General features: G+C 38.3%; 1 protein-coding gene and 1 non-coding gene across 2 annotated transcripts in view; both read right to left on the bottom strand.

Moving 5' to 3' along the window:
* atp8b3 (ATPase, aminophospholipid transporter, class I, type 8B, member 3) overlaps positions 1 to 21,096 on the bottom strand; it is a 52,851-nt gene that overhangs the window by 21,233 nt on the left and 10,522 nt on the right. The window contains exons 9-21 of the mRNA XM_031904569.1: positions 19,888 to 20,046; positions 19,614 to 19,702; positions 18,825 to 19,018; positions 17,417 to 17,625; positions 16,631 to 16,662; positions 14,839 to 14,995; positions 13,576 to 13,764; positions 13,376 to 13,488; positions 10,761 to 10,925; positions 10,339 to 10,450; positions 3,992 to 4,067; positions 2,708 to 2,849; positions 1,433 to 1,697 (exon numbers count right to left, since the gene is read on the bottom strand). Coding sequence (XP_031760429.1) covers positions 1,433 to 1,697; positions 2,708 to 2,849; positions 3,992 to 4,067; positions 10,339 to 10,450; positions 10,761 to 10,925; positions 13,376 to 13,488; positions 13,576 to 13,764; positions 14,839 to 14,995; positions 16,631 to 16,662; positions 17,417 to 17,625; positions 18,825 to 19,018; positions 19,614 to 19,702; positions 19,888 to 20,046 — 1,902 coding nt within the window. The remainder of the gene's footprint in view (positions 1 to 1,432; positions 1,698 to 2,707; positions 2,850 to 3,991; positions 4,068 to 10,338; positions 10,451 to 10,760; positions 10,926 to 13,375; positions 13,489 to 13,575; positions 13,765 to 14,838; positions 14,996 to 16,630; positions 16,663 to 17,416; positions 17,626 to 18,824; positions 19,019 to 19,613; positions 19,703 to 19,887; positions 20,047 to 21,096) is intronic.
* Positions 15,657 to 15,801, bottom strand: LOC116408551. The gene has a single exon (XR_004221043.1). It is a non-coding gene; the product is annotated as a U4 spliceosomal RNA (small nuclear RNA).

Raw genomic sequence — 21,096 nt, 5'->3', positions numbered from 1 at the left:
GGCATGGCAAAAAAGAATTGTAAAAACATTTTTTTTTTTTTTTTTAAGCACGACATTTTGCAAATTTTTCGCCATTTTACAAATCTTTTGAAACATGACAGATTCGCTCATCACCAATACTGACACTGCAGACAAACTGGTAAGGATGAGAAGAATGATCAGGATGGTGTGCCTGTATCCAACATTTTTATGTTCAAAATGAAAATCTGTTCTATAGGATTAGATGAGGCAAAGTACTAAGGTTATGTTGATGAAAGAGGGCAAGTAAACAAGTTATTACAGACAATCTATCCCTCAGCAATGGCAAACATTCCATAGAATAAGTGTAAAGAAGATAGTGTTTCAGTTATTAAGGGCTACCCTGTGTAATCAGTATGTGTTAATCCCACCATAAGTGAAGGGTGACTTTTGATTTTGGGGGGAGCAAATTCTATTTATAATACACCTGAACACATGGCAGGATAAATGTGGTGCCAGTGTAATGTATAGCAACCCCACTACACATTGGGCCAGATTCAATTCAAATTGCTATTTTATGGTTTATCACATAATATAATATAATTTTTTCTCATTGAATTGAATCTGGTTCTATCAGAACATCTGGAATGTAATTAGGAGATAAGCTTTTCTCATCAAATTGAATGAGAAAAATAAATGAGAAAAAATAACATTTACTTATGTTGTTGAATCTGGCCCATTACAATACAGTGAGTTACTGTAAAATACAGAGCAAACTCCATGTATAATACCTCTGTTCAGTTTGTTGTAGGAAATTCATAGGTGTTTAAATGGAAAATGGCTAATTAGTGAAGTGGGGAGGCAAAGTATGAAAAATCACCTCATAACTGCATACTAAATATTGGACTATATTTTGTGCATTTACTTATCCACTTAAGGAAAATGGTAGTCCTGTAACTCAGTTAAAATGAAGCCAACAGTAATTCTAAGACTTCAAACTACTCCCTTTGGTTAAAGCAGGTGCTCCAACTGTGCAACAACTTGCAATGCAACCTCTGAACTGGCTACCAGTCATGTGGCTCAGTGTGATATCATACAGGAGTTGTGTAGCGCACTTACATTCCATGTAACCCCCTGGCAAGAAATAAGTATGTGCCTCATACACATGTTCTTAGCTCTGTTGGTCTTCAGACTGCCTGCTCAATCTTGCCTTCTGAAACAAGAATAATCTTAGTTCTACAGATCTCACCTCTATGATCAAAAATGTAAATCCTTCTTAATTTCAGATTTACGTTCTATTAGTAGCATGCAGTATTATACACTAAGAATCTTTTCTATCCAGCCAAAAAGTCAATTACTTCCAGCTAACCCAGTTTAACAGTTTCATATGCTAAAAGACCATAAATTCAGCGCACAAACTTTGTTTTACAAATAAGTATTTCCTTTTACACCATATTCTTATTTCAGCTCTTACTTTTGATCATATTGACATCATTCGCCCCATCTCCAATAGCCAAAGTTGTAGCTCTTTTGTGTTTTTTCACAAGTTGAACTACCATAGATTTCTGCTTTGGAGTCACTCTGCAACAGATAACTGTCTGGCACTGGGATGCCAAGTCTACAAAGGCCCATTCCTTAAGGCTGTCCTCTTGTTTGTTTTGATTTCTCTTCCAGTTGAAACATTTCCGCAGAAGTAAGAGCTTGCCTTGCTTTTGGATTTTTGTACCTAAAATTCTGTCCTGTATAGAGAAAATCAGAGTTAGCATATTTTAAAATGCATTTAAGGAATAAACATTTAGGGCCCTGTTTATGAAGTAGTAAGTCTACAGAATTCAAATAGTTTGCCTATTCTTAAGGCTTCATCTATGACAGAAACGTTTAACTCCACTACAACATTGTTGTAACGCTGACCCAGTCCTATTGGGTTTATTTAATGTTTTAATAATATTTAGAAAGTCTGGAAATCCAAATTATAATACATTTTAATATAATGTACTGTTCTCCCACACTAGCAAAAACTGCGTGTATGCTTCAGAAATACTAATATAATTTATAGAAATAAGCTACTGTGTACCCATGGGTTTAAAAAGGATTTCTTACTCAGGAAGATAAACAGACAAACCTCTCTCAGAAAAAATAAGATATTTGTGACCAATAAACAATATTTGTGCCATCAACAGATACAAACTTTTTGATGTTACTGGCCCTTTTAGATCAAACACTAAGGGCGTCATTTATAAAATGTGCGCAGCGCAGAATTATTCACACAGTAAACCTATTTGCCCTGCCAGTGTTATATTTATAAAGCTTGACAAGACTGTGAACACATAATTGTGAGTTTTTTTTATTCACAGTGCAAAAACTTTGATAATATAAGGTATGTTCTCCATTTGTGAATATTTCTGTGCACACTCTGCGTCCTAATTACGCCACAAATTTGATGGCAGAAAAAATGCTGCAAAAGTGAAAATTGGCACTATAGTTGCACACAATAAACATGCAAAGAGGGCCTGCATGCCCAACCGCAATCTCATCTGCAAATTTAGTGCGCAATTCACATTTCACTGCGATTCACAAAAAAGGAAAGAAAGGCACAACAGTGCAAAATTTAACCAACTAGGGGAAAACATACACAAAACAACTATTTGCGAAAACATTTTCTCTGCGCAAACTTTATAAATGACCCCCTTTCTTTCTGCACTAATAAAAGGATTTAAAAGTAACTTTTAAAAACAAATGAGAAACTTACCAGAAAGTCTCCACTAACCACAAGTGCCATCTTCCTCCCTTGCAAGCTTGCTCTGTGCTTCTTGAAGCTATTGCTACCGACAAGATCTTGGCCACTGCCCGAGACATTGTTGTTATGTTCCCAATATTCATCTAGAATATCACTAGAATATAAAAAATCAGCATACAGATTTCATTTTGTAGGTTTGTAAATTGTATTGATCATGTTTTACTGTTGCCAGATCAAAATGAAAATTTACGATAAATAGCAGAGAAGGAAAAAATGGGAGAAACCGCACCAAGACATTGATAGTATAAAAAGAGACAGAGGGAAACAATTGGATCTCTCACAAATTTTACTGAAGAGGAATTTAAAAAATCATCAAATATTATTTAAATGTATCACTATGGCAGCATCGCAACATGCAGCAGGAGAAGCTGAAACTAAAACTCAAAGGAATTCGACACAGCAATTTATTGTAAAATATCATTAATAAAAAAATATCAACGTTTATTTGCATATGTTTTGTGAACATAGCAGGGAAAAAAAATTGTTTTGTGCTCTTTGTTCCAGCACACAGTTTTGAAAAAAAATTGTGCCAAAAACAAATTATACCACCATCAATCTTAAAATTGCAAAATCCACAATTAAAAGTCCAAATTTAATAGACCTAATGAACTGTTTTTAATGACTTGGGCAGGGCCAAATACCTGCCCTTCTTTGCCCCAGACTACTGGTGTAGAAATAATAAACCAATTACAGCTTGTCCTTCGTTGGAATTTATATTGGCTACAACTTTATTACATGACATAAGCATTAACAAAACATAATCAGAAATATAAATAAAAATAAAAGGTACATAATAATAAGTGTTAACAAGAATATTAACATAACAGTAATACTTCAAGCTCTAAAATCCCTGGCAATGGACCAAACTAAGTGCATGACAATTGTACCAGCCACCAGCCTCTCGTGTGTGTATATATATATATATATATATATATAGTATAAAAAAGACCAGCAACTCTGGGATTTCTTGTGAAAAATCAAAACATATATTCAGAGTAGCATAAACAGCTGGTAGCATAAACTGGCTGTTTATGCTACTTTGAATATATGTTTTGATTTTTCACAAGAAATCCCGGAGTTGCTGGTCTTTTTTATACTATTGGAACCCTTTACCGAGCACCCGAGGTATGTTATGTAGCGGTGTGCCATCCTTTGTGTATATATATATATATAACATAAAACTTCCCAGAGACCCATCGCTCTTACAAATGTATTATGGCTTGCATAAAAAGTTACCTTATCTGTTCTTCATCCAAAATTTCCATATCATCAGAAAGTAGTCGGCAGGAGAAACCAATGTTGATTGCAGTTTCTTAAAGGAAATATAATTCCAGTTTACAATGTATGTATGTATATCTTTATTTATAAAGCGCTACTTATGTACGCAGCGCTGTACAGTAGAATACATTAATACAAACAGGGTGTTAATAAGATAATAGATAAATACAAAGTATAATAATAAATACAGATAAATACAGCAGCAATAAGTTAAGAGTCGAGGACACAAGAGGATGGAGGTCCCTGCCCCGTAGAGCTTACAATCTATATGGGAGGGGTTTACAATTGGCATGAACAACAATATGCAGTTTAAGGGGTGGTTCTCCTATCAATCACCTTTTATACTTCCGCTGTTTTTGGATATTATGCCAGAAATAAAGACTTTCACTTAATAGGTGTTCTAAGCGGGGATGATTTTTAGCTTTCCACAGAAAACATATTTTTTCAAATCTGCTTTACATCTGAGTTTCCACTTTGAAAAAAAATATAGGACTCTAAGGGGTTGATTCACTAAAGTGCAATAACGCTTATTGCATGCTTTTTTGCGTTAAAAAGCATGCAATAAATAAGTACCGATTCATCAAAGTCATTTCACATGCGTTAAAACGCATATTGCATGCGTTATTTACCTCGCATTGCGTTAATTCTCGCATAGATATAATACTAACGCATGATTCACAAACACATATGAATCATTAAACTCGCTAAATATCGCATTAGTCTGTGCGAATATTAACACCTACTTGGGGCAGGTGGTACTTAAAGAAAGATTGTGGTGAGCTTTTGGCAACACAACATGGACTTTGCAGTGTGATTTTTCAAGTATGTGTTGGCCCTAGAGTGATGCAGCCTCCAGTTTTCAGGTAAATGGTATTTTTCAGAAAAGAAGTTTTTCAAAAGTAATGGTTATGTGCATTAAATCATGCGCTAATAGGGCATGCGGAAAAATATATTGCGCGCAGCGGGAAATAACGCACGTGGTGGGAATTAACGAAATAAAAATGCTCATCGTGAGTTAAATAACCCAAAGAACATCGCGTCTAAATTATGACGCGTGTCCTTTTAGTGAATCGTGCGTTGTTGCAAAAAATAAGAAGTGATAAAATTTTTAACGCATGCTATAAATAGCGCTCATTTTAGCGCACTTTAGTGAATCAACCCCTAAATGTTGTTTTCATTTTGGGGCTTCTACAGGCCAGAAAACAATGTGGCCTGTAGAAGCCCCAAAATAAAAACATCATGGGGCACAAATAATCAAACTAAAATTGCAATAAAATCTGTTAAAATTCAATATAATCAGCATGATTACCATTATTATGTTGGGTTAAAAAACCCAGCCTACTGTACTTCGACTTTGGCTTATTCTTCGGCTTCTTCTTATTATTATTCTTAGCGCCCCCCATTTTCTAAACGCTACTACTCCTACAGTTTTAGGGGTACAACACTCAAACTCTCCACACTTCTTTGCCCAATAGCGGAGCAGGTTGCTTGTGCTTTTCTAAGTGATCCCGCCCCCAGTCTTTTTGTGGCGTCGCTCCGAACACCCCAATTTTCCCATTGACTTTGACAGGGAAGATTTTTAAACTGCTGCCACTCTTACAGCTTTGAAGCACTTGAATAACATAATAATGGGGTCACCCCGAATGAAACAGCGACATTTGTTGGATGACCCCCAAAGCGGGAGGGGCCAATAACAGCCAATCAGATGTCACTCATTGACTTTTAGTGGGGAAATTGAAAGTGCTGCCAATCTTACAGCTTTGAGGCTACACTCCCCAAACTTGAATCACATAGTCATGGGGTCAGCCTGAATGAAAATATGATGATTGTTGGATGCCATTCAGACACTATTAAAAACCGGGTCTCCAAACTTTGCACAGTGGTTTTTAGTATATAAAAAAATGGTTCGGTGCAACCTTCCCTCCAACAAAATAGTACGGTCTGACCCCCCATCCAAAAAATGGTACGGTCCCACCCTCCCATTCAATAAAATGGTACATTCCGACCCCCCCCCCCAAAAAATGGTACGATCCAACCCCCCTACAAAAAAATTGGTATGGTCCGACCCCCCCCCCCTCCAAAAAAATGGTACGGTCCGACCCCCCCCTCCAATAAAATGGTACAGTCCAACCCCCCCTCCAATAAAACGGTACATTCCGACCCCCCCCCCCAAAAAAATGGTACGGTCCAACCCCCCCGTACAAAAAATTGGTATGGTCCGACCCCCCCCCCTCTCCAAAAAATGGTACGGTCCGACCCCCCCCCCTCTAATAAAATGGTATAATCCAACCCCCCCCCCCGTCCACCAAAATGGTACGGTCAGATCTTTAGTTATAGGGGCTGTCATGAAACCGTATCATAATGTTGTGTTGAAAAAGCCAACCTACTGTTCTTCAGCTTATTCTTCCGCTTTTTCTTCTTCGTCGTCTTAGCACCCCCCATTTTCTAAACGCTACTCCTCCTACAGTTTTAGGGGTACAACACCCAAACTCTCCACACTTCTTCGCCCTACAAGCAGGTTGCTTGTGCTTTTCTAAGTGATCCTGCCCCCCCCCCCCTTCTTTTTGTGGCGCCGCTCTGAACACCCCAATTTTCCCATTGACTTTGACAGGGAAGATTTTCAAACTGCTGCCACACTTACAGCTTTGAAGCTACATCCCCCAAACTTGAATAACATAATCATGGGGTCACCCCGAATGAAACAGCGATATTTGTTGGATAACCCCAAAGTGGGAGGGGCCAACAACAGCCAATCAAATTTCACCCATTGACTTTTATGAGGAAATTGAAACTGCTGCCAATCTTACAGCTTTGAGGCTACACTCCCCAAACTTGAATCACATAGTCATGGGGTCAGCCTGAATGAAAATATGATGATTGTTGGATGCCCAAAAGTTGGCGGAGCTGTGAACAGCCAATCAGATTTTACCTATTGACTTGGCAGAAATCCAGCCTGCTGCCATTCTCACAGTAATAACACCAGGGTCCCCAAACTTTGCAGAGTTAGGCACCAGGTAACTGTGATTCAAGGTGAAAAAAAGTGGGTGGAGCCATCAACAGCCAATCAGATATCACCTATAGAATTTTATTTGTTTGATGCCAGAGTGCCCAAACTTTGCACAGTCAGTCGCTGGGTGACTACATACTCAAGGTTAGAAAAAGTGGGCAGGGCTGTCAAGAGCCAATCACATTTCTTTCATTGTTTTCAGTGGGGAAATTTTAACTGCTGCCATTCTCACAGTATTAACCCCAGGGTCCCCAAACTTTTCACAGTTGGTCACTAGGGGACTGTAGTTTTAGTTTTGAAAAAGTGGGTGGAGCCAACAACAGCCAATCATATTTCACCTATTGAATCTTATTGGTTTGATGTCAGGGTCCCCAAACTTTGTTTGTCACTGGGTGACTATGTTCAAGTTTAGAAAAGTGGGCAGGGCCAACAACAGCCAATCAGATTTCACCTATAGACTTCATATGTTTAAATTTAAATTGCTGCCATTCTTTAAATATTAATACTAAGGTCCCCAAACTTTGCAAATCTGAGCCACCAACAGCCAAACGATTTCCACCCATTAAATTTCATCCAATCAGATTTCATACATTGAATTTTATTGGTTGAAATGTAAGATGCTGTAATTCTCACACTATTTATGCCAGGGTGCCCACTGTTTGTCACTGGGTGACTTCGACTCAAGGTTAGAGAAAGTGGGCGGAGCCACCAACCACCAATCACTATTTACCTATTGACTTTTATTGGTTTAAATTTAAACTGCTGCCGTTCTTTAACTATTAATCCTAGTGTCCCTAAACTTTGCAGAGTTAGTCACTGGGTAACTGCAGTTCCAGGTTTGAAAAAAAGTGGGCGGAGCCACCAGATGTCACTCATTGACTCGTTCAGACACTATTAAAACCAGGATCCCCAAACTTTGCACAGTGGTTTTTACTATATAACTGTCATCCAAGGTTAGAAAAAGTGGGCAGAGCCAACAACAGATCAGATTTCATTCAGTGAAAACCATCAGTGACAACGTTTTTCAACCCAACATGAAGTTTGTTCTCAAACTTCCCTTTCTAGTTGTTAATGCAAAGGTATTTTACAGTGTTTTGTTGCGCTCTAGCTAGAAATTATGCTGATGCCAAAAATGCTTTATGTGCCATTACCCTTAGCACTGTCTCTTTGGGCTACTTAAAAATGCCACACTTAACAATTATGAAACACTGCAGGTAACACTGCCTTTAAAAAAATCTTAAATATATGCTGAAGTCTATTTACATAATGTACATTTGACAGCAGGGGCGGGCCAAACCGACCGGGCGCCCTAGGCAACCCGGTCGGCCAACCCCGCCCACCTCCCCGCGATTCGATCGGTCATTGCCTCCACCGCTAATGACAAGCGGCGGAGGCAATGACAGAGTAACACTAGGGGTAGGCAGGAGAGGCTCCTGCCTGGCGCCCCACAATCTTTGCGCCCTAGGCAGCTGCCTTTTCTGCCTACCCCTAGTTCCGGCCCTGTTTGACAGTAGTGGGACAATATTTTAACCGGTTATAAGCCATAGAGCATAAAAGATACAGCTAGGGATATGGATTCTTTGTCTGCCTTGATAAGAACTGGAATCTTTGTAACAAGTAAGTCGTTAATTTTATATGTAGTATAGTGGTAGTTAACTCTGGTGTTTAGGTGTGGACAAGGTCCACTTAGTATACTAGGTCCGCTACTAATAAACTGCAATAAAGCACAATAATTAATTTAGGTGCAAATTAATGCACGGGTAAAGGGCAAAAAGTGAAGACCCACTTGCACATGCCTTATTAGTGCCCCATTCCATAGATGTAAGGGAGTGCTTGTGGGTGCAAAGTGCATCTAATGACTTTAACTTACACTACAGGGTTATGGCTGATGCATTCCCACTCCAGCCACAAAGGAAAACTACACCCCTGGGACTGCTTCTCTTCCACCTTTTACAGTATAATGAATGGTGTTATGTTTTCATTTTTTTGTGTGTGTTAAAACCATCATATATCATGGAAGGCAATGTTAGGAATCCATAATCATTTCTGTAATAAAAAAAATATACTACTTGTCCCCTGAGTTTCAGGCGCTCAAATGCCAGAGAGCAACCTCTTATCCCAACATGTTTCCCTTTAGAAATGCTTTCTTTCTATACCTTGTTGAATCCTTTATAAGATGTTTTTAAGATGCTGAAACATCAAAAAAATACCTTTCTTTGCATCTCTCTCAATGTGAAATTGACAGATGCACAGCCTGAGGCAGCTTATATTGACCCGAAACCTAAATTTGTCTTTCATTCATTTTCGATTTGGTTTCGACTACCTGTAGCTAAGCAATGAGAAAACCTAATTGTAGTTTTCACCTGTGCTAAGCAAACAACTATCAATGATCCAGACAAGAAGTATGGAGCTTCTCTCAACCTTCACTACAGAAAAAACAAATGCAATTTTTTTTATTACTTGTATGATAGAAAATGATAATTAACTTGACTGTTTTAGTGTTCAATAGGAACTACTACAGTAATTAAGTAATAATAACATAAAATCTAGTGCATAGTTTATAAATTTAGATAGCTATACATTATATAAATGGTTTTATTATTATATTTACACTTTGTGGTAGTTTGCTACTGCTGTTTATTGCTTCACCCTTACTCAGTTTCATTGCAGGCATTAATATAAATATTGCAGTTACAGTGGCAATATAGGGCCATTAAACATTTACATAAGATGTGTAGAAAGAATTCACACATACTTTCTGTATCAAAGAAAGTATGGAATCAAGTAAATTAAAGATTATAAGCAGTGTGATATCTTTTCAGAGTGCTCTGTTGACGTTTACCATTGGTCCCAAAGGTTTCAATATCTTTTCGGCAATGTAAATGTAAGTGTGAATTAAAAAGTAAAATTATATATTTGCATTTCTAATATCTGTATATTTTTATGGAAGGAGGCAAAAATAAAATATTATACAATTAAGTCATGTACTGCTGACTTCTTAATAGTATTGCATCCAAAATTACCATGTAGTCTGCCTAATGGCTGTTTTGGCCTTGAAATTTGTAATAAAGAAATCTAGAAAAAACAGACATCTAAGTAATCTCTGAATATATTTTCTGTTCTGTTACTGAAGACTGTGCACTAAAAAAAACAGTAAAATACTACATTTGTTTGGGAAGCTTAAACATATTTTTAAATATATGCCAAGGGTGGCTATTGGCTGGAAATGCTTCATAAATTTGCTACCTTAATAGCAGAGCTGCAATATACATGTAAAAACAAATACACATTGGCCCACCTTGTTTGTCTCCCGTCAGTACCCATACTTTCATGTTTCCATCCTTCAACAGCTGTATTGTTTCTGGAACCTTGTCTTGTAATTTGTCTTCAATTGCAGTAGCACCAAGTAACTGAAAAAGACATAAAACCTCAGGACCAAACTAAAACTGACATACATTGCCAGATTTTCATCTAACCTTGCTTTGTTTCATATTATATAATTCATATATAGATTGTGTCATTGCCCTTTACTAGTTTCAATAGAGTTTGTCACTATATTACAGCCTTATTAACCTCATATCAGCTTCTCTGCTCTGAAAAAAAATATGTCACCTTTAAAATCTTTCTATTTCTAAGCCCCTAAGAAGGTCCTACTGTAGTGCAGCATTCTAGAGTAGCTATTTGTTCCAGAAGCAAATGTATATATGAAATCAAAGTCACCTGTAAATCAGTCTCCAGTTCGTCATAAACTCTCTCTAGCAGCGCTGTGCGATTCTGCAAGGTCACACTTGCCTGATGATACCGTTTACTCCATGCTGTGTACACAGGAATATCTACATCTTTGCAGGCCACGCATAAAGTTCTGAGAGTGTCGTGGGCAAACATCTAAAGCAATACAATTTAAAATGAAGTGCAATGACAGTATATTAATATTTGAACATTTACAATATATTTCGGGGGAGATTTATCAACGGTCAAGTTTGTTTTTTTGTCTCGATTCAAGTTATTTAGCGCTAAAAGTCAAGCTTTATATTCAGTTCGAGATATTCGAGTTTTTCGAGTTTTATTTCAGTTTGTAAACTCAAAAATTTGTTTTATTCGAACAAGCATTCAAAATGCAAGTTTATTCGAACTAGAAAAACAACCTTAAATTCACAAACTCGACACTTGATAAATAAACCCAATAATGTGTCATATGTTTTGCTTTTTATTAATTAAGAATTATTATTATTAATTTTTCTTTTATCTTACCTGGGAATCTGAAGGATCACAAAAACAAGGAAATGAATTATTTAATCCAACTCCCTTTTAAGGTGGCCTTAAGGTGGCCATACATGGGCAAATGTTAGTTTAGGCCTCTTCTGTCCAAGTGGGCAACTTATTTGCCCATGTATGGGGCACTCTGGGGCAGATATTTGGGCGAAAATTGGGCAGATATCAATAGGCAGGTTGGAAAAATATAATCAGATCGATGACTGCATCAGCTTGTTGATGCGGTCCTTGCTCAGACTACCTGTAAGCCAGTCATTATGATCATTTGGCCCTAGGACTGAATGATCGGATCAGTCCGATATCACCCACCTCAAGACGGGCATATCGGGGAAAGATGCGCTCATTTGGCGACTTCATCAAATGAGTGGATCTTTCGGTGTATGACCAGCTTCACTCTCTCAAAATAGATTAATAAAATAAGTCATCATAATTAATGTAATGTAAGTTAGACAGAAAGAGTGATTTTTCATTCATAATGCAAGCTTAAAAGGAGAAGGAAAGCCTAAGTCACTTGGGGGTGCCAAAATGTTAGGCACCCCAAATGACTTTAATCGCTTACCTTGTACACTGGGCTGGTGCCCCTGTTAAGAGAGAACCACACCAGCCCGGGGTAGCAGCGAGCGTTGACGCTCTACTGCACATGCGCAGTAGAGCGAAAAGCCAGACTTTAACAACAAAATCGGCTTTTCACTCTAATGCGCATGCCCGGGCTGGTGCAGTTTTCTCCTAACAGGGGTACAAGGTAAGCGATTAAAGTCACTTGGGGATGCCTAACATTTTGACACATCCAAGTGACTTAGCCTTTCCTTCTCCTTTAATGTAACCTTAAAATCTGGCAAGACAAGAGCCAATACTGGTGCACTTTATCCAAGTGAAGCAGCCTATTGGTCCAATGCTTTCAGTGCCTGAATCTGTACCTTTAATAAAAATATAACTTAAAAGTGGATTCAATACTGTACCTACATGTCCATCATTTAAAACCCTAGTCCAGTTAGATGGTTTAAGACTGCCAACTACAACTCTGTACACAATAGGGTTGCCCCCTCTGCCGGCTCTCTTCCACGGGGTGGGGAAGAGGCGGGGTCATGACATCACCGGGTGGGGCTATGATGTCAATCTCAGGGAGCCCTGCCCAATTTTCCCAATTTTTCTAATTTGGCAAACTACGAATTACGAAAACTAGGCTGTCCGGGTCAACAACCCTTTATCCAAACAAACAGCAAATATTTATATAAAAATTCCACCTTTAAGGATCTCACAGAGGAGAGAAAATGTTAATACAGGTATCCAGAAACCCATTATCCAGAAAGTTCCAAATTGAGTGTATAGATAGGACAGTATAGGTTTGTGAGTGCTGGGTTCACTTGAAGGAGTTTAACTTGATGGACTCTGGTCTTTTTTTAACCCTATGTAACTATAACTATAACTACAATCCATGGTAAACAACTTAGAACCCTCATACAGTTAGTGGAAGTACCATTTTCAACTACCCTCACAACACAATACTTCAGTCACTCACTATATATGTACAAATAGCATCAATAAGGCCAGACCTTAGTTTAGAAAGAATACATTTATGTCACCCTGTACCACAAGCCTTGACATAATCTAAGTAGATAATGTCTACTTAATATAAAAAATAGCTTCCAAATTCCTACTTAATTATCATTAAAAAAACAAGTAATTGAAATATATGATTTGGTCTTCGTAAACAGTATTGTAATCTCCTTCAATATCCTAAATTAAATCCTGTAGCCACCTCTTAGTGAGGTGAAGTCCCAGGGAAGACCCTGAACACCATCAAGTTCTCTCTTTTACACACAAACATACTCCCACATAGTTGGCATTTCTAAGACTACCAACCAATTACTTTAACATTCAGTAAGGAAGTATTTCCAACACCACCTTAGGTGTCCACTCTAAATGAAGGTCTTCTTAGCTGACCAAAACTCTCAAGGAACTGTCTATCTAAAGGGGAACTAAATCTGAGGGTCCCTACAACATTTTATCTCTCACTTTTCTAAGTATTAACCTCACAAACAAACACAAATATTTATACTCACTGCTAGTGCTTTCTCAGTGATTTCATAACTGGAACATTCAGAATGAAGGCGCCTCAAAATGACATCATCTGCACCCTTTGTATAAAGCTTTATCTTCCCATCAGGGTCTTTAACTGTTATTGACAAATATGAATTAATGTAAATTCATTAAACACTGAGATTAATGGACAGTACTGAATTAGAACCATGAACCATCTTACCTAAAATGGACATCCTCTTGCGGACACTGCTGAAATCAAGGAATGCCAAAACTCTGTAGGTTCTTTCTTCCCCAAGCTCATTTACTGTCATGGTATCTTGTGTCCGGGATAAAAAAACATACCCAACATTTCGAGCTGCTGTCACTAAAGCCTCTTCGTCAGGACTTGCCGCTTTGTAAATAATCTCTCCTATAAATGGCAGGAAATTTAAGTTAGCTTACTGCAGGGGTCCTCAAACTTTTTAAACAGGGGGCCAGTTCATGGTCCCTCAAACTGTTAGGGGGCAGGACTATAGTCCTCAAACTAGGGCCCCCCCCCATGTCCTCAAACTATGGCCCATGCCAGCTCCTTCTGTGTCCTCAGACTACGGCCCACTCCCGCTGCCTGCTCCCTGCTGCATCCTCGCTCTCCCTGCTCCCTGCTGTGTCCTCCCTCTCCTGCTCCCCACTGCGTCTTTACGTCATGTCACCGCAATGAGGCAGACAGGTAATAGCCAGGGGCGAGGACGCAACAAGAGCTGGGTAAGTTACCTTGGGGCCCGGACCCAGCCCACGGGCTGTAGTTTGAGGATCCCTGTCTTACTGTATGACAATAATTGGAATAGCAATTGTTTTCATGATTTATGGTCAAGATTTTTCCTGAAGAAACATGCACTGGTCATAGTTGAGACAATAAATTGTTAATATACCCTATTTAAACTGTAAGAAGAGTTTACATTAATGGTATGTTTTTAGTAAATGTTAAGAACCTTAGTCATTTGCGTAAACTTGTGCGGAATTGGCACAGTACTAAAGGGCACTCTAAGAATAACACATTTAACCTAGTTTATAGACCCTTTTGCAAAATAGTGACCCAAATATCATGACATTTAGTGTAGGTTGACCCAACAACTAGATGGCAGGTTTAGGTTGAAATATGGTTTGGGTGTGGGTCAGAATGGGGAAGCACCCTCCTTCTCTGCTCCCGAAGATTTCCTCTCTTGGAAGCACAGGTAGGGGTTAGGCACAGGTCCTACTTTGGCAACATTTAGCAGGATAGGGCCTAGTGCAAGTTAAAGTTTTGAGTCGGGTTTGAGGTGCGGGTTGAGTTTTTCCTGACCCACACATCACTAATGACAACGGTAGAATTATTGCTTACTGATTCTAGTGTTCAAAAGGACAGATGACATCAGCAATAGATAAAGGGTGGTCTGTATTCCATCCCTGGATTAAACATGCATTATACAAATGTTATGTTAAAAATGTTTCAGTATGCAACACATACCTCCGTTCCTCTCCACCATTACTGTGTGACAAAGAGCTAGAACACGGAAGAATTCCCTGTATACACCATCCTTGTTTTCACAAACCATATCAAGCAGAGATTGGTCGTAAAACTGGAAGTTTTTATCAGCATATTTATTCCAGCTGAAATTTACCACCTTGGAAATATTTGTGTTAGATTTGCATTAGTAAAAAACAGATTTCATAACATCAGGATCAAAAGACATGTAATTGTACATGTTGCTGTAAAATTTATCTAGCATCTTCCCATATTTCTACTCTTATTATAGGTTAAAACTCAGCTCTTGCACATAATTTCACTTCATTCACTGCAGCGACTGTTCTCTTATAAAATATTTCTTTTAAGTTATTGCGTTATTCATGATCTAAACCTTATGTATTATGATCTTGCGGTGCCAATTGTATATTTATTAAGGTATGCAAATAATCCTCACATATACGATTACAAATTCCTAATGCTGAGTCATCGCCTGTGAGTCCTACCCGAAGGCATGGACTCCGATGCTCATGTATCCAAGGCTTTCGCCAATGAACACCATGTGCGGGCAGATCCACCTTCGCCAAGGCTAGGGTGAGAACCACCAAGTCTTGGCCTAGGGTCAAGCCCAGAGGACTATGACTCCTATCCAGGGTGCACAAATCATACACAAAAAGGGTGCAGAAGTGTGCAGGTGCAATGCCATTAATCGCCTTGGTAAGGCTCCAGCTGGCGGCTGGAAAGAAAAAAAGGAAAATACCTCCCGTCTGCCTAATGGCTGGGGCAAAGGAAGTGAAGCATGATTAGGCAGAAGAAGCATGTGCAAAGCCGAAAGACGAAAAATAAGCCAGCAGCTCTTCCCTAATGGGAACACAGCTCCTCTGCTTTCATCAGCTTCAGCACAATTAGCAATAATCACGCCTCGGTTGGACCTCATTGGCTATGATACTGCCACTGCGCAAAGCTACAAATTCCTAATATTGTATCTGTTTTACACTCTGAAAAAAAACCTAATTTTAACTGAATTTTATTTAATCAGTGCCTGCTTACATGTACATTTTTAGCTTAGAGAGAGCAAGTTGCTTCTGATTTGAATAAAGTAACATTTTTTTGTCAACATTTGTGATTTATTTATAATTATTATACTGATCAAGACATGTATGAATATTAATACTAAACGCTTAATGCATTGAACATACACTTAGGGGCTGATTTACTTACCCACGAACGGGTCGAATGGAGTCCGATTGCGTTTTTTTCGTAATGATCGGTATTTTGCGATTTTTTCGTATGTTTTGCGATTTTTTCGGATTCTTTACGAATTTTTCGTTACCAATACGATTTTTGCGTAAAAACGCGAGTTTTCCTATCCATTACGAAAGTTGCGTAAAAAGTTGCGCATTTTTCGTAGCGTTAAAACTTACGCGAAAAGTTGCGCATTTTTCGCGTAAGTTTTAACGCTACGAAAAATGCGCAACTTTTTACGCAACTTTCGTAATGGATACGAAAAACTCGCGTTTTTACGCAAAAATCGTATTGGTAACGAAAAATTCGTACAGAATCCGAAAAAATCGCAAAACATACGAAAAAGTCGCAAAATGTTCGTTTTCAAGTCGGAACTTTTCCAATTCGGGTCGGATTCGTGGGTTAGTAAATCAGCCCCTAAATGTGCTAAACCATTACAATACTGCTAGAGGCAAAACACAAAATCCAAGTTATAAATAAATGCAGTGATTGTTGTGAATCCTGAGAGCATAAATGGCAGTTATCAACATAAAAAGCAATGTTTACATACCTCATTATTCTCTTCATCTTTAGAGCTTTTTCCTAAAAAATAAAGCAAATTAAAGTGTAAACTGCTTGACTTCATTTTAAAAATACATTTAGCTCCTATGGTGAATAGCAATTTAGGACCAAGTCAGCACTGGGTGCAGTTAGGATGAAAACTATAAAAATGGCATGCTTGTAACAACCTGCCATGAATGGGTTCACACGTGGGACCTAATAATGTCTGGGTTTTATTATAAACCTTGTCCCTGTTCTCTGATGTAGTCTCTGATGTAGTCTAGATGTGCACCTAGTGCTACCAAGTGGGCCTGTCAAACTTCTGATAGTCACTAACTTTATAAATGTGTGGAGAACAAATCAACAGACTTCATATTTGCTTCTCTTGGACACAATTAAAAGTGTCAACATTAAAAAAAATAATTGCAAGGGCACAATTACAGCCTTTGGAAATGTATAAAGTTTTATAACAACACAAGCTAAATATGTTTGCTCACATTCCACTTTAGGGGGCTCATTTATGGGCACAAGTGCATTTGCAACTGTGCAAGAATAGATGCAGTTGTGTGAATTTTTGCCATGTGTTAAAGATACTTGACCACACTTTAAGGGGTTCAATTACCCACAGATCCCTGCAGTGTTGCATAGTGCTTTGAATCACTTCAACCAGAATTATGTTGCAGGTCTAAGTAAGCAGAAATCCAGTAAATGGTGGTGGGAGCGAGTCTAGTGTTTGATAGAACTGTGCAGAAGATCAGAAATACCATTGCAAAATACAAGAATTTAACTTAATTACCATATGTTTTTCCATTTATACAGCATTTTTTGAAGGTCATAATATTCTGTGTCAAAGTTCCAGTCTTATCAGAGAAAACATATTCCACTTGGCCAAGTACATCATTCAGGCTGCTTGATCTGGCATTGGCTGCTGTGTTTTTCTTAGTACTGTACATATCTTCATCCCAATTAATGAACATATTGTGGATCAGATGAATAAGCTCTAGACTAAAGAAGTGAGTGTTTGATTTAAACATTTAAATACATTTGTAGATCAAGTTAAAGTGTAAACGCTGTAGAGGGCATTCAGTGAAATGGATGTAAAGTTAATTCATAAATCACAAATTTTGTAAAGCCGCTTTCTTGTTTGCGAAAAAAAATGAATTTTGTAAACACATTATGACCAGCCAAGCTCCATAACATAGTTACATAGTTAAGTTGGGTTAAAAAAGGACCAAACTCCATCAAGTTCAACCCTTCCAAGCAAACCCCAGTGCACACACAAACCTATACTGACCTATCTATACACTTACTGTACATATATAAACCGACACTGACCTTTCTATATACTCACATACAGACCCATACTGACCTATCTATACACTCACATACAGACCCATACTGACCTATCTATACACTCACATACATAAACTCATACTGACCTATCTATACACTCACATACATAAACCCATACTGACCTATCTATACACTCACATACAGACCCATACTGACCTATCTATACACTCACATACATAACCCCATACTGACCTATCTATACACTCACATACAGACCCATACTGACCTATCTATCCACTCACATACATAACCCCATACTGACCTATCTATACACTCACATACAGACCCATACTGACCTATCTATACACTCACATACATAAACCCATACTGACCTATCTATACACTCACATACAGACCCATACTGACCTATCTATACACTCACATACATAACCCCATACTGACCTATCTATACACTCACATACATAACCCCATACTGACCTATCTATACACTCACATACATAACCCCATACTGACCTATCTATACACTCACATACAGACCCATACTGAGCATTGTAACATGTATTATTACTGGGGTCCATTGACTGATTTCTAATGAAACTGACCTATTGCATTTATGGTTAATGTTGGCATTATAAAATAATGTGTTGATCAATACACACACAGGGCATGCGGATGGGGCTATATCTCCTTTTACTCATGCCTAGCACAAACCCAGTCTTCTTATTGGGGCTATTACCTGTTAATGTTAATGGAAGGATCCAACCCTACTCCCATACATTAAATGAAATAAAACATAATAAGAAAATACATGTATTCAATTTTTAGAGTAGCTAACGATTGTTCTGTATATTGTCTTTTCAAATTGTATCAGTTTTAAAATGGATGCTTACGTTATATACATAGACATTGGCACAATAGTGCTCAGAAGTATAACATAGCCCCAAAAGACAAGGAAGGCAGTGTATGCTGGAGTATCATTTTCAGCCAAAGGAGGAATGTAACTGTGCTTTCCTTTGAACCACGCAGACCTGTATCCAGCAATGATGGCCAAAACTGCTGCACAAATAATAAGCATGCCAAATATCTGGAAAACAACAGATCATTCACACATCAGTTACTGGCCAGTCCATAATCAATAGAATCTATTGCTCAGAAGCACTGTTTAATAAAAATCACAAATATGCAAATGGGTACACTTTATTTAAAGGGACACTATATTCAAAAAGATTGATTTTTATCTACATCTAAAACAGTATCTATAAGGCAATATTCATATAGCTTTGGGGTGGGGTTTTGTAAAAACGTCACAAGGACACTCAAAATAGATGACATATGTGAATATATAGAGATTTCATTCAGGTGTACAGACTATACCTACAAGCAAATGGCCATACTGAAATTCAGTTCCTTTACTGTGTAAAAAGAAATTTGGTGAATAAATGGTGTACAAAACTGTGTAAAATAAATGGAGAACTTTATTGCCTGAACATCAGATTTTATGCTATTATTTTACACCAGTTTTTACGCCACAAAGCCTTGCGATGTGTGGTGAATTTTGTCGCTGGTTTTTACACAGCATAAAGAGTCCCCAGAGTGTACTGGGGCTTCAGAAAATTGGATAATTAAGCAGTGTTGCATTTTTATTGCACAAATCAGCAATTTACAAGAGCCTCACTTACAATGATCACAAGGATGTTCATCATTTTTTCAAGTTTGGTTTTCTTCACTCTAACTTTCCCACCGTTTCTCATTATTTTGGTATCAAATCCTGTAAAAAAGAAAACAGACTGAACTTGATTAAAGTGTGTCCCTTTTTAGCTACTGTGTTACCAGCCTGTGCATTTTTTCTTTGTGAATAAATGCAGAAGGGCAGCAACTTAAAAAGCAGAGCGTGTGCTTCTGCCTATTTTGTGTTCTACTTATTCATATATGCATATATATTTGTGTAAGTACCTGCATATATCACCAGTCCATAGCAAGTCTCTGTGTTTCTAATCCTACAGCCTCTTAAAAGGATGCAGTCATTATCCAGAGGGTACTTTTCTCCATTCCATTCCAGTGTCCCTATGAAGGTGTGCATATTACTGTTGGGTTCTTCACAGATTACCTTACCTGAAAACAAAAGGCAATAAAGAAAAATCTTAACAGTGAGTTATAATGTTATACTTAGGGGCCAATTCATGAAACCATGATTTTTTGCCAATTAAAAGCAAGATTGGAAAAAATTTGGAGTAACCACAATAAATTTCTGATGTGCAAATATTACACGAAAATTCTTTTCTTGGTCGTACGATAATAGTGTGGTTGCGATCCGAAAGTCACAAAATTTTCGTATCTGAACAATCGTAAACTGCGCAAAAACCTTTCTGGCTTTGAAACTTCAGTGCATGATTTTGGAAGCCTTCCATAGGAATCAATGGCACTCTACAGCTCCAACCTGGCCCAAGGAAAGTCACGATACCAAAGCTTGAATGAATTCCGAAATGGTCTTTGCGAAAAATATGACTTTTTCGTGGAAGTTAACGAAAACTATTTTAACGATATTACCGTGGTCATTCTGAAAAGTTCTAAAAATTAGAAAAATACAAATTTTTCCAAAAAAAAAAATTATGGTTTCATGAATGGACCCCTTAATCTGTTTAAAAAAAATCTAACACTTAAGGTGCCCATACACTATAAGATCCGCTCGCTTGGCGATGTCGCCAAGCGAGCGGATCTTCACCCGATATCCCCACCTACGGGTGGGCAATATCGGGTAGCAAGAGACTTAAAAAAAAAATAATCCGATCGTTTGGCCCTGGGGCCAAACGATCGGATTACATTTGAGCTTATGGGGCAGTCGGTTCGGGGACCGCATCAACGAGCCGATGCGGCCCCCGATCCGACCGGATTTTCTAACCTGGCCGATCGAGATCTGGCCAATTTCAGGCCAGATATCGGTCGGCCAGGCAGCTCTGTTCTGCCCCTACATGGGCCGATTAGCTGCCGAATCAGTCCAAGGGACCGATATCGGCAGCTATAGTCGGCCCGTGTATGGGGACCTTCAGGGCTTGATACATTAGGGATGCACCAAATCTATTGTTTTTGGATGTGAGCAAAAACCAAATAACCCACTTTATAGCTGGCTTAATACAAACCAGATGTTAACTCTAATTTGCATTA

Source organism: Xenopus tropicalis, chromosome 1, assembly GCF_000004195.4.
Source record: "Xenopus tropicalis strain Nigerian chromosome 1, UCB_Xtro_10.0, whole genome shotgun sequence".
Taxonomy (NCBI): Eukaryota; Metazoa; Chordata; class Amphibia; order Anura; family Pipidae; genus Xenopus; species Xenopus tropicalis.
This window is presented reverse-complemented; position numbering and strand designations above follow the sequence as displayed.